General features: G+C 35.6%; 1 protein-coding gene across 2 annotated transcripts in view; it reads right to left on the reverse strand.

The window, feature by feature from the left end:
- SLC4A10 (solute carrier family 4 member 10) overlaps positions 1-1,298 on the reverse strand; it is a 113,737-nt gene extending 112,439 nt beyond the window's left edge. For both annotated transcript variants that reach the window (XM_083865645.1, XM_083865644.1), the window contains exon 1: positions 871-1,298. In XM_083865645.1, coding sequence (XP_083721771.1) covers positions 871-951 — 81 coding nt within the window. In that variant the 5' untranslated portion in view covers positions 952-1,298. The remainder of the gene's footprint in view (positions 1-870) is intronic.
- Between the last annotated feature and the right edge of the window lie 17,065 nt (positions 1,299-18,363).

Genomic DNA, 18,363 nt, shown 5'->3' on the forward strand with positions numbered 1-18,363 from the left:
TCAATGTTTTGTTCCATATATGAAATTAGGCCACTATCTTCCTATGTAAAATACCCATATACTTGTTTTCTTTTATGTACTCTGACTTTCCTCTACATCATTACAACACATTAGCAGATCTACAAGTATTAGTCTTGCGATAAAGTTGACAGCAGTTACAAAAAAACAAAACAAAGAGACATGCTTCAATAAAATTAATCTGGTTTTTAACAACATTCTAAATTTTTAAGATATTAATCTTCTCTTCTACAACCCATTAGTATTAGTATGCGTCACTGAGTGTAATAATTAAAAAGAGGAGAGTTATCCTGCCAAACTTTCACTGTTATGTTCCATGAGCTATTTTTAAAACTGATTTGAAATTAAGCAAAAAGAAAGAGAATCTACTGCTGCAAAATGAAGCAAGATCTATGTCTGCAGAATAGCTCCATCCTGTTACACAATGTGATACGTTGTTTTAAATAACCTGGCACTGTAGGTAAACAGTTGCCTTATACTGCATTTCATATGTTAAACACGAGCACAATAGCTTTTGTGTGTCATGTAAAGATAAAGCAAAATAAAAATGCAATATAATCTTGTCATTTTACAGCAAAGCGATAACCTTTCACCATTAATTAGTTAACAGAAAACAGATTCACAATAAAACAGGTTGAAAATAAATAGAGAATAACCTTACATTGTTCAAATAAAAATTAACACATTAGAATTCCAAGATATATGTTGCTCTGCTTATGTAAACAGTCTACCCTATAAATCCTGTAACAAATCCAACATGAAGCAATTACACAGACAAAGAGATTGCAAATGACCTAAAACTGTAAAACAAACCCTGTGTTAGAAATATTCATATAAACCATGAGGTCATACCTGATGACTTAGGGACTGTAATGTCTCACCGGTTCCAAGCTGCATGACCTTTCTATTTCCAGAGACCCCCAAAAATTGCATTTCCTGTCTTATCAAAGTACATCACAGACCTATCTACCTTTCAAAATCTTCTGGGCTAGTGAAGAAAGCATTAACAGCCATTCTGTCCATCAGTAAGTGCTGGAGTCATTGCCCTCAAGATATCAGATCTTAAATATAGTTTCCTCCGTGCGATTTCAGACATGCAGCAGTCGAGGAGGCTGACACAGCTATATCACTGATGCTGCTAATGCCATCTGAAAACAGTAAGCTTACTGCTTAAAGCAATCCTGCATCGTCCAAACAGAACAAGCCACATCCTTCAACTCCTCACTTGCGTTTTTTATAAAACCTAGCACTGCCATTATAGATTTTGTTTTCATCTCTGGTCAGCTAAAGGAGAAATTAGATATTATGCAACCAGCTTTGCATTAGCGAAAGAAAAACGGCAGATGAAGTGACATATCGAGGTTATCAGATTTTGCTTGCATGACCACTCCTCAGCAAGCACAGTCACCATTCACAAGAAGCATCACAATCTGATCTAAAGGAAAATCACTAAAAGAAATAAATTATAAGCAACTCACAGGCAGCAAGGTATTTTAATTCCTCTGTGATACTGAAACAGCTATTTTTATGCAGCCTTATGAATCCTAGTCCCAATTAAATTAAAAACATCGCTTGCCTAGTATTTTGGTGTCTATTTTTAATAAATTGCATGATCACTGCATTGTTTCCATTACTCCCTGCTAGCAGCCAGAAAACAGCATGACTTGAAAATGTGCCAGTGTTATGACAGCAAAAATGTGGTTTGATATCAAACAAAACAATCATGCATGAATTTTTTCTGATATGAGGGACCTTTCAAGCCAACAATGTACAGTAACCTCCTTAATAAATTTAAAATTATTAAGACTACAAAGCAATAACTGAACTTTTTATTAAAACATATGTTTTATACAAAGTGAAATTTCCAAGTGAAATTTATTATTATAAATCATTGTTTATATTTACTGTTGCTAGTATTATGGCAGCAAACATGCAAACAAAAAAAACACTTCACAGAACTAAGATGAAACAGTGCCACCAAACTAGTAAAAGCATCATTTAGTAATTTCTCTGAATTCCAGACCCACAGAACAATTATTTGTGTTCACATAGTGAGATACTAATTTTGAGGCATTCGGTTCATCTCCTTAAACATACAGGAATTTTCTCTCAAAACACATTGAAACACTTTGCTACCAATTGAATTTTACTGACAAATAAAACTTGAAAGGAAAAAACTCTACCCTAATTTAACTTCAGCTTGCTAGAAGTGTTATTCAAATTAATCTGGATGTCCTTCTTTACTTCAAAATATAAGCAGAAGCTGGAAGTAGAAGTAAATGGTTCTAAATTAATTCACCCAGATCCGATCCTGTTAGTTTAACATTATTATTACACAGTTTTAGTAATTGCTCCTTTGTGTAACTGAAGAGTTAATCAAATTTAGCTTACAGTCATTCACATTATGGCACTGATAAAAGCAAACTGGTCTCATCCATGAATACCACATATTTCCCTTTAGAGGGAGAAGCTACCTGCTATCAGTTTTAACTGGGTTCACTTTATCTAGTGTGCAATTGACTCAACATAAGGATGCTACATCTCCAGGGAAAGGGCCCTGTCAGCCACACACTGCTACAGGGTCTCCAGTGAAGTGTCCAGCAGCCTGGCAGAGCCAGTCAGTGGAGCTTTGAAGTGCAGCAGAGAACCAGATAAGGCCAGACTTGACGCTGCCTTTTATACTCTCTGAGAGTTAATCCTGATGTCCAACAACCTGACACTGTCTCTTTACTGCTGCTGGCAGTGGCAGCCAGGGAGCCACTTCTGAACATTGTGAATGTTCTCAAAAGCTGCCACTTTTCAGCTTGCTCCAGATTAACTCAGTAATTCACTTCCAACCTAGAAAATATTATTAAATCTACACACACAATAATAAATGCATATGCACAAGGAGACAAAAGGCCCTTTAAAAAAAAAATGAGCAATTTAGCAATAAAAGGAGAAAACAGCTTTCCCTGCATCAGTATAGAATATTTCCAGAGGTTATATTTTTATTTCCACAGTTAATTTACAAAAATAATAATGCACCAGCACTAAATATTAAGTTACTTTCTCCAGTACAAACACTGAGTTCAGCAATTCATTCTGACCAGTATCTACTTAGAACTCTGTAAGGGAGTACAACCCCACAACTCTAAGTTGCTGGCAACAACTTCTAAGCTCCCAAAAGCCACTTGCTAGGATATGAAGGCCCATAAGATGGTAAGAAGTGATATAAAAAGTGTAGGCTGCCAAGCCACCTTTCTTAAATATTATGTAGGTTCTCCCTGGGCAAATCTTGTACTGCATGATGATCTCCACCCAGAGAGTGAGAAACACCCAGCTCGGGGCTATCCCCACAGCTGTCAAACACATCACTGAAGAGTTTCTGCTCACAAGCGTGGTCATGGCCATTCCTCCAGCTGGACACTTGAAGAACTCAAGAACTAGCAAAACACAAGGCAGAAGACTATTTTCCTGAATTTGGTTAAGATCTCAGTACGAATTGTAGAGGCACTCAGAAATATAATACTATTTCTTTGTGCACATTATCCCAGCTAATGGAGTACTTTCACTGGACTTACTCCATGTTTTTCCTTATGTCAACACCATTGTTTTTTGCAAAAGTGAAGATTTTAGTTTCAGTAGCAATGTTAAAGTAGAGGGAGGATAGAAATATAGTACCATTTTTTTAAGTATATACTTAATCTGAGATGTTAAAGCAAAAATCTTGTAACCCATCCTTTTAGATAATCAAAAAGTACCACTTTATGTCATACAAAAAACTACTAACAAATACAGTTTGCTTTATTTATTTTTCCTTCACAGGACAAAAAGAAAGAAAATTCATTTCCTGTGAATTATGCAAGGTGTAATAAGGGTCCTTTTGAATCTATCATAAATCAGTTTCATATCAAATAGAGCTGACCTAAGCAGTGAGGGAGCAAGAAACAGAAGCTCTGTCACTCAAATTTCTAAATTAAGTTTAAATCATGTTTGCTAGTACTAATGATCATGATAAAGAACATTTGAAATTAGTACAAGATATTGGAGTCCGTAAAATGTGAAATTATGTGGTGCTGCACCAAAAGAGCTGGAAGAACAATACAAATGCATATTCCTCAGCAGCAATTTGAGGGATCAATTTTACTACATATTTTTATAAATTACCAGAGCATAATATGAATTATAGTAAAAAAAATTCGCAGTTTGGATTTGTTCAAAATTTCTGATATGGGAAAGTACTGCTAATATATGAAGATTGGAACAGCACCAAGAAGACATGGCTTACCTCTAGGATTGCAAGAAGAAAACTGAGGTAAAATTTAACGGCGCAAAATGAAAAAATGTGATCTTGATGATTATTAAGTTTCTGCTGAAAATTGAGACCTCAGAAGTTGAAAATTACAGTGGATGAAACTTTGGGTACAAAGTAGATCTCAAGTAATTACTTGAGATCTCAAGTAATTATCAAAATGATGTCCCTATGGAAATGAAATTTTTAATTTATCAGGTAATATATTTCTAGTACATAGATAGCAACATTAATGCAATAATAAATTCTATTAAAATTCTATTTTTCTTGCTTTTGATCATCTATTGTCTAAAAAAGGAATTGAGTCTGGAAGAGAAAGACTTCTACAATGGTCAGGGGAAATTTGAGAAGAAACCAAAAACATTTGCTTTTTTTAGCTTAACAAAAGACTTAAAGAGAGATCTGCATAGGTGTGTCAAGAAAGAAATGCCAAGGAAAAAGAAATGCAAGTAAAAATTTGTAACAAGCACAAATCCATGATATGTCATCAATAATTTTGGGAGTTTGAACTATCAGAGGCCCGAAAGAGGAAGAGATCAAAATCTAAAGAAAGTGTATCTTGCATACCTCTATTTCCAAAAGATATGAAAACACTGACAAATGAAGAAAAATGCAGAAATTAAAGTTACAGCAGAATTGGTATCAAGGACAGGAGCTAAAGGAAAATCCATAGATTGCAATGAGGCTCAATACTGATTGGAAATTGGTTTAGAAATCTGAATTAAAAAAAAAAAAAATAAAGACATGATAACAGTTGGTTTCTCATGTACTAAGGACACCTAACTTACATCTCAATATATAGAATGATATTAACAATATAAAAAGTGATTTCTCTTCACCAAAATAAATTTAAAAATCCAAGCTTTAGCTGATTGCTCAAATCAGGTTAAAATTACGTCTTCATAGCTGAGTAGAGTAAGCTGAAAAGTAATTAATGATAGCCATTCTCCTTTAATCTTGATGAGAGGACTGTTTCTATTACCCTTCTTTAGTCTACATACGTACCTCATTCAATTCTCCTATTATATTACTGGGGTTTGGATAAAGTATTAATCCATCCTTCTGTAGGCATAAATCATTAGGAAATGGAAGCTTATTTTTGTTAACTCAGTTAAAACTTGTTATATTTTATGGACATCTCAAATGAGATACTGTCCAAAAACTGTCCTGGGATTATGTCACCAAGCATTGTGTAAGTCTAATCAGCTCAGCTGTGGACAACCATGACTGTGGTTAAAGGAAACTCAAAACATTTGTAAAACAAAATAAGAAACAAGTATAGTCAGACCTGAACCATGGAAGCATTGTGAAAATTTGCAAATCAATTGCTTGGTTCCAAATCTGCCTAGCAGATAATGCAGCTGTATTAAAACCTGCCTCCTCAAATATCCCACTGGTAGTGTGACTGAATCCTAAATTTAAAACCCAAGCCTGTATCTCGGGCCAGTCCCTGATGATCCAGAACACGTCACTATGTATTACTGACAAATTAGTATAAATTAATAAGAAATAGTTTCAAAGCAAGATTTTTTTCCAATATTTTACCTTCAAAAACTATTTTAAAATGTCTGGCATCCAATTTCCCAGAAGATAACGTAGGAGAAGGCTGACATCTCCTTTCTCTCAGACTGCTGAGGAGCAATCCTATACTTATAATGTATATAACAGATGGTTGCTTACACTTGTTCCTGGAAAAGTACAGAAAATAAAGAATAAAAGGCTCCTCAAGCTGCAATCATACATTTGTTTTCTAAGCAAAATTTTATTTATATATATTGTGTATTCTAGAAAATTATCTGTAAAATCAGACTGAAATGGCAAATTTTAAATGTGTGAATAGAAAGCAAATAGGTTCTATCTAAAATAACCACACCTTACTTTTCTGATTAAAAAAAAAAAAAAAAAAAAAAAAAAAGCAGCTTTCTGTGTTTTTAAGCATCTCACAGTATGGTAATTTGTGCCACAGCCTGGGAAAACCTTTCTACTTTTATTAACTGACTGAGGACACATCTGACCAAGGCTTAACTTGTAAATGGGGATGCTAGAATTGATTGTAGGAAAACACTTTCCTTTCCTCAAAAACACGATGATGGAGTTTGGACTCAATGTTGTTTGGCAGAAGAGAAATTTACTTTCCTGATAACAAAGAAATACCAATTTAATCAAAAGGGCTGGAATTCATTAGCAAAGCAAGTTCTAACAGCCCTCCCACAGAAGGAGAAGCAGGACAGGCAGTGTTGTTTTGGGTGTCTCCCAAATATTACACAATACTGAAGTTGCAGCCTAGTTACATTACATACCTCATATGTTTGTTTCTTTTGATCCTTTTTCATCTCCCCCTTGTCCCTGAAGAGGAAGAAAAACTCCTTTTGACTAAGAAAATTTTGTCAGCTCACTAATCCTAGCTCCTTATCTGCCTCAGAATAGATCTGACTTTTCTAAATATTTTGCATTAAAAAGTTCTCTTTCAAAGAAGAGAAATGTTAAATTTTGACATATAATTACCATTATCCTCTCTGCTAGCAGAAAATGATGGCAAAATGCCAACTTGCTTGTCTGCTACAGATAAGACATTTCCAAGCTTCCATCCTTCCCTTCAGAGAAAACAGAAGGGGAAGACCAGCCAGGAGAAAGCCTACCCTGTCAGCTGATCCTCTAAGAAATAAAATTAATATTCTCCTAGCAGAAATCATTTTCCTCCGAGCCTGAGGTAAATGATATGCCTTACCATATGTTATGATGGTCCTTTCAAGAATGACAAATTTGATGAATTTTTCCTGGATGGTCTTTCTCTCATCCAATCTCTTCTCATCACCTCCAGCTTCTGCTGCAGGCAAACTCTCAAGAGGCATAAATCAGCATAGCATCACCAAATTATATAACTTCTATCCCCTGGAGATTTAGCCCCTTCTATTTCAGACTTAGCAGAAAGAAAAGTGCCTGTGCATTCTTCAATAATCTTTTTGATCTGAGTAGAGCTTTAGAGAATTACCCTGACACACTGCTGAGCTGTGACAGCAGTGCACCCATTGCAAGCAGAGAACATATAAATGTTTTTAAAGGAAGAGCTCTATAAAGGTTATGTCCAACTACAACATATTCAGAACTAGCTCTAAATCAGAAAAAGACTCTGCTTCAGTTCAAGCAAGGGGAAAAAAGGCACGGAACAGGTTCAGTCAAGTTTCTTCACTGTTTGTAAAAATATTGGCATAATTTGAATACAAACTCAGCTTTGCACTCCTCATTAGTTTGCCTATACTTCTAGGCACACAAAATGTCTAAATATCTTTGCCAAACCCCAGATACCAGATTATTTGCACATCATTTGTACATCATGGTCCTTTAAAAGTTTTACTTTTATCAATAAAACATAGATACAAATACAGATATTTAAAAAATCCATCTATCAACCCATAGTTTTCAAATTTTATCATTTGCTGTAAAGTATACTGATTCTAAAGAGAATGACAATAAATAAAGATCGATTTCAGACAATATTCTCAGTCAAAGCTCATCCAAAAAGAAAATTGCTGGATATATCAGTTAGCCCCAAAACTTCCAGGCTGTTTTAACTGTTTATTTAAGCCATATAAAACAAGTGGGTTTGTACATTTAAATACTGGAGCAAAAACCTAATATTGTTTCTATGTAAAATACTCTTTGGAATCTTAAAAGACTGTAATGTGGGATGAGAATTGCAAGGATTGGGAGGCAAGGTCACTGCTTTGTAAGAAGGCAATGGGAGAAAGGAGCTATTACTGGAGTATAATTTAGGATTAGCTTAGTCTTGATAAAAACTATACAATAGGAAAAATGCAAGACAGTAAAAAATGCTTTGTAAATGCAACCGATCACATAAATATGTAATTTATCAGAAAGATTAGTACCTAATTTCATCATGATTACAGCTACCAAAAAAAAAAAAAAAAAAGGGGGGGGGGGAATAATATTTTATTCCAGAATCAATTCCAAAATGTGATCTCTGAAACAAACATTTGCTTTCTTGCAAAGTTACCAAAGGATTTCACATAGAGATTAAATAAGCTAAGATTAACTGCACTAGATCTATTTTGCTATCTTTCCTCTGCAAGGGGACACAGAAAAGCTATTCAAGCAGCACTAACTTCACTAACTTCACACTTCAGCTAAAATTCTTATTTATGATGGTGCAAGGTAAGGCATCCACAGCCTAAACAGGCACTGGGCTGGGGGTGGCCCTTCTCCCACTTATCTAAGAATAAAGAAAGGAGAGCAGAAAGAATAGCCTCCCCAAACTAGAAGCAGGCCATAAAGCTGATGTTGGGATATTCTGGAATAAATTATGAAATCAGAGATACAAACTATCTAAACAAGACAAATTCATATATATTTTTGAATAAAAATGGGAGAAAAGGTGCAATTTCCTGGGACAATTCCAAGTATTTTAAAGATTTAATTGCCCATGTGGGTTTTTTTTAATATTTAAAACAGAATTTTATACTCAATAATGCAAGGACATATACAAAAATGTCAAGATCTCAAAAAAAAAAAAAAAAAAAGCCAATGATTGCTTCAAAGATAGAAAACTGGGACAAAATGCTCATTGGAACACACAGAATCTCCCACAGGACTTAAGAAGTCAGACATTGCCTGCTTTTATATTTAACCTGCCTTTCAGCTACCTACTTCAGTAGAAGATGTGAAAGTGTAAAGGTGTAAAGGACAATAAAAGATAAAAGAACACTAAAATGAGGAATATGTAAAATCTAAATGTATTCCCATCATGAAGACTTTCCTGCTTTTGAAGGGGAGTTGGTGCTTTCACAGCTGCTTGTCTTATGATGATAAGCAACAGTTAAAAGAAAGCAAAAAGGTTCACTCCTGTGAAGAGGAGTCATTTGCCTTTGAGTGTATATATACACCATACATACAGACATAAGGAAAGTGTATCACTTGTCATCCTAAACCCTCACATGAACCTAGACAGCATAAAAGATTTTTTTTTTTTTTTTTTTTTTTTTTTTTTTTTTTTTTTTTTTTTTTTTGCATAACACACAAAAAAAAGAGCTATGGTTTGAGAGTCCAAAACCTAAATGAACAGATCATGACTAAATGCACTCAGGCTAATAAACCTCCCCCTTTGTCCTGAAAGAGAAAGCTAATAGCCAATTACACCTTTTCTCTTTCCTCTCCAGTGCTGGGACCAGCTCCCCAGAGAGTGAGTGGCAGACACAAGGTTGTCGACTTACACAGTTCTTTCCTGCTCTCACCTGCACCCCATGAACATCAGTGGAACCACCACACAGCCACCAGCACAGCCCTATTTCAGGCCTTCCTGCTCTCTTAAAGTCTTACTGTTTTCAAAGCTGATGAGAAGAAAAAAAAAAAAAAAAAAAAAAGCCAAATGAGTCTGGAAGCAAATCCAAGGCAAGGAGAGAAAGAAAATCTCCCCTACTCAACACCCTTTCTTAAGATTCTTTAAGATTCCTCCTAAATTACAACTGTGAGCCACTTCCCCAGAAATTTCAGAGAAAAGGATAACTATAAGGCAAGGACATTCTCCTCACAAAACAGTTGTCCAGCAATCTCCTCCTCAGAAGCTACATGGCTTCAGCCTGTGCTGTCTCCAGTGTTCTGAAAGATATCACATATGTTCTTGAACTAAAACCTGATCACTGGGTTCACAGACCAGACACAGGAACAAAATGAAGGCCTGGAGAAACACTGAAGTACTGATAAAAAGATTCAGAAAAAATGCTTCCAAATTTGATACAAAAATGTTGTGCTACTTCCTCTTTGTAGAAGAAATTTGACATTTAATACCATGAAATTCATGAAAGTGTATGGTTAAAAAGTGACTTTGACTTTGAAATATATCACCTGTAGAACAGTCTCACAAAGAACACAGTGCTGCTACCTTTGCTATGGTGCTTTCAAAACTCAGCTGGATAAAATGCTGTAAATCTCCTGCACAAATTCATTTTCTGTTATCAATGCACTAAAAAATTCTACTTAGTGTCACACTTCATGGCTTGTTTAGCTCTACCATGCCACACACTGAAGTCACAAATTCCAAGTAACTTAAATACTCATATGAATATGAGACCACATCCTTCCAACTCAGCATCTTCTGTGATTCTGTGATCACTGGTAATGACACCAACACAGACAACTCTTTTAAGTTATTTTGGTCCATGGATTGGCTTAAGATGAAGTCTTTTAAGTAAAAAGAATAAATGTAGTTTACTGTGAAAAAACTTGTAGGAAACTAATGCAAGGTTTAACTGCCAGCTGGTCACATTTCTGTAATAAGGTAACACCACAGAGACATCAGTTGCAGTAGCATTGAAATTGCAATTGTCAAGCTTGATTTCAGTTATTTACATTCTAATGGATGACCTCCCAGTTCTGGATTCCCTTCTACTTTTATTATGAGAAAAAAAATAATAATAAAGGTAATTAAATGTTACAGAACATATTCATTAATTTGAAGAATTTTCAAATAAATTACTAAAAGAATTTTCAGAAGTGAAGCAGAAGATATTTTTTAAAAATACATGAAGAGTTCATTTAGTTTTAAATAAATGGAATTCTGACTTCATTAAGTATATGTAAGGAATAAGATTTGTTAGTTCCCCCAAAATCTATTCTTCATTTAGTTCTTGACTGCCTTTCAAGGTAATATATTACACAAAAAAATCTACCTCAAATATAATCCAAGAACATCTGTGTTAATTCAATAGTCTGGCTATTCTTAAATTCCTATATATGACTTACTTTTTATAGTACTGTCATCATACATAATGATTCTTCTTCAAGTCACCAACCCAATTTTTGTCTTCAAGGATGAAATCTACAGTTTAACACGTTGTGTTGTGTGCCAACTTAAAGAATAATATTATGCAAAAGGGGAACCATGGAAAGAATAATACAAATGTGGCACCAGACTTGCACTACTAGTAAAAGTTCTGAATATTTCAACTATCTACAGTGTTTTGCTATTGCTGGCCAGAGACAATATAAATCTCAAATGCAGCCTTTCTTCCCACCCTACAAAGAAAACAAACTTACTTTGAAAACAAACATGTGGCAGTCAGCAACCACTTAGTAGCAAGGTGAACACAGACTTCTATTATGTCATAAGTTCTTCCCACCATTATAGTTCTGATTTACACAACTCATACAAAAGCCAAGTTTACCATAAATCACTTTAATTATTACAGCTGTAACATGAAATCACTACAAACAACTCGTCCAAGAAATTAATTAGCAACAAAAGATTTAAAAATTCACTCAATGATAGCAGAAGTATTTAAAATAAATGCAATAGAAATAATTCATACTAATGTAAAAGACAGTATTGAGCATTACAAGCCAAGAAAAGCAGTTCAGACCATGTCATAAAAAGAAAATTCTCATGAATGTTTCATTTTTTTAAAATTACTTTCTTACCTCACTTAGCCTCCAGCAGTTGATAGACCATAGGCTTATCTATAGTCTATTCTAACTTCAGAAACCACTCAATCACTTGCCAAGGAAAAGAAAACTAGGAAAACTAGGGAAACCAATCAGAGCTTGAATTTAAGGTAGTATTGTATCTGGGCCTGTTGCCTCTTTCTCACCTTGAAAAACAAAAAATATCTCCCACTATCGGGAAAAAAAGAATTAGTCTAACTAGAATAAATGAGCTCTCTACTCAAACAGATACTCCATATGCTCACTTTATTATCTCTCCCAAGAATACAATGACTAAAAACACTCTGTAAGTAAAAGTCTGAATCCTAGCACCTTCATAATCCATTCCAAGAAAAATGCATTTTGCTCTCCCTTACTCACACTCTCAAGCCACTCTACCAAGTTGACATTCCTACATCTAAGCCTATTTTCCAGGTCATCAGTATGACCTTGTGCAAAGCCTTACAGCCGGTGGGATTTATAGCTGGATGGCACTATGCCCACATGGAAACTTATACTATCATTTTGGTACTGGTGAAGTAAGCAAAGACTTTGGGTCTTCTAAAAAGAAGCTTTTGACAATTTCAATCTTTGTAAAAACATCTCCATGTGTGTCAATCACAGAGGAAGGTTTGGAGCACCGGGCACTCAGCACAAATGGTGCACAAGGCAATGCCAAAGGCTGACCACCAGCCTCTCCCATGTTCAGGAAGCCAAAAATTCTCATATGCTATCAAAGCACAACAGGTCATGCTGGTCACAAAAAACACTTTTAAAACACTTGATTGCAAGAGAAAGGCTGATTTCCACTCAGCTTGACCTCTTCTGCAGATCCATAATTTCTCTTGTATATAATTCCATTTCTCATAACCCACAACATAATGAAGTTAGAGCAGCTACCACAAGTATTAAAACAGCAACTTAAGAAATCAGAATTCAGCAGTTGTCTTCCTGATGTTAATAGCCCAAGTGCAAGGTTTTTCTTAAGTAATGCATCTATTTTATACTAATTATCATCATCAACATTAGCAGAAAAAGTAGTATTTAGCACTTCTGATTTGAACCAGTGCTACCAGCAAAGCACTGAAAGGAGGCGAAAGGTGCAAAAAGGAGAAGTCAGAGCCAAGGGTCTCTTTTTCTTTGTTCCAGGTGGGAACCCAGGTTCAGGGATACCTGACATCAGCAAGATTCTGATATCTGTTCAGGTTCATCCCTTATTTTGTCCACAAGCACAGGTCTCATAGGGGGCTCCTCCTGCTCCTTTCCCAGCAGGGCCCCACATCCAGCACCATGGCTGTGCCCAGCCTGTCAAGGTAGTCCATACACTAAAATATTAAATATAGAGTGTATGAATTATTCATACAGTCCAGTCTGACACACTAGATTGAATGTCACAGTTATCCTAAAGGTAAAAAATGTTGAGTTCCACATAACATTCATTAAATGTAGTGAACTAATTAAAGTATGTTAATTAGGTAATAGGCAAAAAGAACTTAGTATGTGGTAGAGACTGGTCACTTTTAATACAGTGTGTATTGTACTGCATTAATACCTTGGCTGTAATTTTATGCTTAATGAGCAAAAGGAAAAGCTGATTATTCAGAAAACAGAAAAAAAAAAAATCACATGTGTTATGTGTTGGAAAAATGGCCTCAGGTGACAGAGGAAATACGTACCAAAGGAATTGGCACTCTAACAAAGAAAGTATCATTTCAAAACTCATAAACAACATGCTGTCACTGGGAGTTTTACATAATCAGATTCTAAGAAAAAATACCTAATTGTTGATGTTAATAAAAAGATGAAAATCTGATTTTATTTACACAAGTTATCTGTTCTCTCTGTGCTGTGTAAACATTTTTCCCAGTTTTTCTTAGATTCATATTTGCTTTATGGTAATTCAGAATAAGGCTTTTATACCAAATGCTCTAGTTAGGAGAAAAAAAAATGAGAAGAATTTATTGATTAAACTCCTACTCACACCAGGCAAATGTTGGTGGGAAATATAAATGCATATGTCTGGCACTGAAAAAAAAGCCCATGTAATGCTTTACATGCAATTAAAAAATACTCTGAGCTTATGTTAAAACATTTCTTTCTCATTCCATATCTTATTTCCCTGCTTTCCACTTGATTTGAAAAGGGTTCATCAAACCTAGAAAGCACCTTGAAGTATGTTACTAGAAAGAAAAAAATAAATCCAGTTAGTGCTCTCAGTAAAGCAAAGGCCTATACTGTCTTCAGAATATGATTGGAATAATGACAGTAACAAAGAGGACAGATGTTCATGATCTCAAACTACTCAGGACAAAAGCAAACTACTTAAGTTCTTTCTTAAGCTCAGCAGCATACATTTTGGATATCATTAAGCAGTCATTACAAAGTGAACCCTAGTATAAAAGACTAAGAAAGACAGATTGAAGAAAAGAACCTCATACTCACAATGAAATTTGGAGAGAACTTAGACAAATTCAAAGCAAGTCTTAACCTTAAACAAAATAACACACCACACACAAGCTTATGCACTGAAAAAAGAATTCAGAAAGATCAGCACCTACCTGGCCTAGAGGCCACTCTGTTTGGGTTTTTTAATATTAAAGATTCATTACAGCTAAAATTCAGCTGTGAGACACATCAGTCTTCACGGGGCCAAGAAACTTGAGGTCTCACCAGAGCCTTACAGCAGCCAGAGCCTGAGCTTAGGTGTTCTTCTCACATCTGTCCAGTCAACTTTCGTTGTTCTCTGCAAAAATATGTCCAACACCAAAAAGACAGAGATGGCCACTGCTTTGTTTCCTAGAAATACTATAAGGCCATTCACCTTTGTTTGCTCCCCTAGAGGTCTGCTTATCATCTCTACCTGAAAGAGCTGAGGGACTTTATTTCCACACCTCTGGAAAATGCTCTCATTGGGAAGGGAACTGAGAGCTGCTTTGTAGCTGCAACACTCTCCAGGGACACTGGAAAAGTGGGTTATCCTTCTAAAAAAGCAAAAGGAGTTGAAGTCGTGTCTCGTGTCCTGCATCATTACATTAATCACTGAACCACTGACACACAGAAAGCCATGAGCATACCCACCATCTGCCCACAGAGAAGGTCAGGGAGCTGTGGGAGCAGATCAACACCCAACACCCTGTCGAGGCACCCAACCCAGACCCTCACATTGAGCACCAACAGCTGCACCTAGTTCAGGAGACTGCACTGAAAATAAGGCTAAAACCTTCATAAATGGCCAGGAAACTTGGAAGTTTTAGTCCTGTCAAATGTCAGACACGTGGGTAATTTCAGATGAGCTGGTGCAAAGGCACAGCACTGCATCAGCCCCTGAAGCTGCACAGCCACACGTGTGCCCTGCTGCACTCAGCCTGGCCAGGGGCTCCCCTGGACAGGTGTAGCTAGCAGAGGCACAGTGCCATGCTGCTGTGGCAAAACTACCTCCACTTCTGCATTTATTTTATCCACACAAGGTCAAAAATATGTGAACTAGACTCTCAAATTTTGTTGTAGTGTGAGAAGTTTTTCCACATCAAGATGGCAGCCACGCTTCATGCCAGGCCTGAAGAGAACTGCTGGAACCGGCTCAAACTCACAATGGGCCACACGGTTCACAAACATTATTATCCCTAATGCTCACTGCTTAACTCTAAGCTCATTAACAACAACTTCTGAGCACTCAGTTGCAAGGTCTTTCACCTCTACCTAGTTATGACCTCTGTTAGAAAATGTGATCCCAAGTAAAGTTCCTTCGAGAACATACCATGCCACTGCCCAGCACTAACAAATACCTTCTTAGAGAGGATAACACACTAAGTATGCAGGGCAGACCATATTAACACAAGTTGCACTCAAATTCACAAGAACCAGAACTGTTGTGTAAAGTTTCTTACCCTAGCAATTAACTGAGGTGTCTAAAGAAACAGATTTTTTTGTTATGATTTGTCCCCCAGAATAATTCACAGCATTGGAACCACAGAGCTTTTGTCAGGAGAAAGTAGCAATATTTCCTGTAACACATGAATGGCATCAAATGCAATTAACTGGTCTAACCAGAGTTCACATATCTCTGCTGGCTGAGTATCTCCCTTGGTCCATGCACCCTTTCCAGTCTTTTTTCTTTGTGTTTCATATAGTTATCTGCAAGGGTTTTATTATAAGTGAGTCCAACTAAGCATATAGTTATTTTAAACAAGGGCATTGATTTAATGAAGCCCTGTATATTCATGAACAGCAGAACTTGAACCAATTCCACGGGATGTGTTTCCCCAGTGCATTTTCCATGACATATAAACTAAGACAATGAGTGCCTATTTGACTGCTCAGCACTGCAAAATGACTGCAAAAGATTTTTAATTTTCAAGATCACTTTAAACATCAAGAATCCAGAAAATTCAAGAGTCTCTCATCAACATCACATGGCATCCTTTCTGGAATAAGTTAAATAGATGAAAGAACAATGCTTTTCCTGCTTTTGACAGACAATGATGTAACACCACCATTTTTAGAGTGGGAAGAGTGCAGGTACTAAGATAATAAGCATTATAATATGCCTTAAAAATTTAAAAATGTGGCAAATAACCTTTCTAGGAAAGGATGGATTATTACCATTCTGTTCATATTTTACCACTACCTGTGCTTTGACAGCTGTTTCTAACTGTCCTAAGTGCATTTTACAAATCTGAATCACACCAGGATTTAATTTCTTAAAATTTTTATTTTGGATTTGACTTGAAAAAAACCTAACCAGGTAGAGAGCGGTGTATTTCCCAAAAGTTTTGTGAAATTCAGACAATCAAGCTGTCAACAAATTTATTCACTTAAAAAAAAAAAAAAAAAAAAAAAAAAAAAAAAAAAAAAAAAAAAAAAGATATTGAAAACATAAAGCTTAAATGATTTAAGATATGATAACAAAGTAGCACCTAAACTGAGGGTTGAGATTAATTATTTAGGATCATTTAGGAAGGCATAATTCAAATGAACAGGAGAAAGTTTTCCACTGTAAAATTCAAGTTAAACTTGAAGATCCTTTAAAAAATGGGATTGTAAAGCCCACAGTACTCAAAAAATTGAATCAAATTGAAAGCCCAACTTTCCAGACACCCAGAAGTGCTAGACTAAAAAAACACAAGGTAACAGGCTTTTTCTCAGTACAATTGCTAGAAACAATAATGAAATTATTTGCATTGTCGGGAGGTAAATACCCTTGCTGATCTTAGCCATTTCCCAGATAATGGCTGACAGATAAATTAGCTTTTAACTGTAAAGGGTAAGAACATCTCTGGCCTAAAGGAATCAGTTACAGAGACCTAATCAAATAATAATCAAGTTCTTTTTTCATTCCTTAGTAGCAAGAGACAACCACATGAGGAGAGGAAAATCTTCTTGATAGGTGATGTGACTTAGAAAAACAACCTAATCTTGTCAGCAAGACAAGAAAGTGAAAATCATAAAACATTGCTGCAGGGATTTATATGAGGCTTTACAAGTTCACAACAAAATTTAATTTGTAAGCATTTTTGAATGGATATAACATTTAAAAACAAGGGAACAAAGATACATATTCAGGTGATTATCAGATGTCAGTAAAACTCAATGACCTTCAAAATTACTTCAGTAACATTACAAATGTCCATCTTCATATTTAGTTGTCTAAATTTTATAAAAAGTTGCTGGGAAATATGCCCAAAACTCTGTTACTAGTGTATCAGAGCTATTTCTGCTGTGATTCTTTCACCAAAAAAAAAAAAAAAATTACAACTGTGATATTTATAACACAGACTAAATATAAGTAAGCCTTCAAGCAAAAATACATTATTCAGATGATAAATGTCTTTCGCTACATTTTTTGTCATTTATTCTAATAACAGTTGCCCTATTTTCAGAAACTTTATATCATTCAACCTTAACAAGTCTTTTCCAGAGGGAGAAAAAGACTATTAAATCCACTTTCTGATCATAACTAGTAGGAGAAAATTCTGTCTCCTTCAGTATGTGAGGACTTTTTCCTTTAAAGTCTTGGTATTTCTACCACCAAAATGGCCACATTTTCCCTATGTAAATAATAAACAAACCAACATTTCATTCCTATTTTGAAACAACAGCCAATAAAGTGGTGTCAAATTATGAACAGCAAAGAAAATGTATCAGTTAAAAAATAAGCTTAAGAACATGTTAAGCATGTAAAAATTGTATACTGGCAACTTGGAAATGCTGCCCCTTCCTTTCAGTTCAAAATTTGCCTAGAGTGAAAGAATTTCCATCATCTAGAAATAGGTTACTGTAATTTAATGCAATTGATAATGCATGGCTGCAATCCCCCTTTTTTGCCAGCAATCTCTCATTAGCCCCATTCAGGCCACCCTGGCTATCCCCAGCCCATGATCAATTTCTTAAAAATATTTACAACCAACTCTACTGAAGGCTTTCATCCCTACCAAATCAAGTACACACAGATCAAGATGGAAGTCTATGAACATTGTGAAGGCTTCACTATGCTCTCCTAATGCAGATCATAAAGTATTTGAGGAAGGAATGTAAAAATTATTGTGGCTGGAGAGAAATCTGGTGCTAGAATGAGCCACTACAGTAGATAGGCCAAATCATGTACTATATGAAATTCT

The sequence above is a fragment of the Zosterops lateralis genome (assembly GCF_965231275.1).
Source record: "Zosterops lateralis genome assembly, chromosome: 7".
Lineage (NCBI taxonomy): Eukaryota > Metazoa > Chordata > Aves > Passeriformes > Zosteropidae > Zosterops > Zosterops lateralis.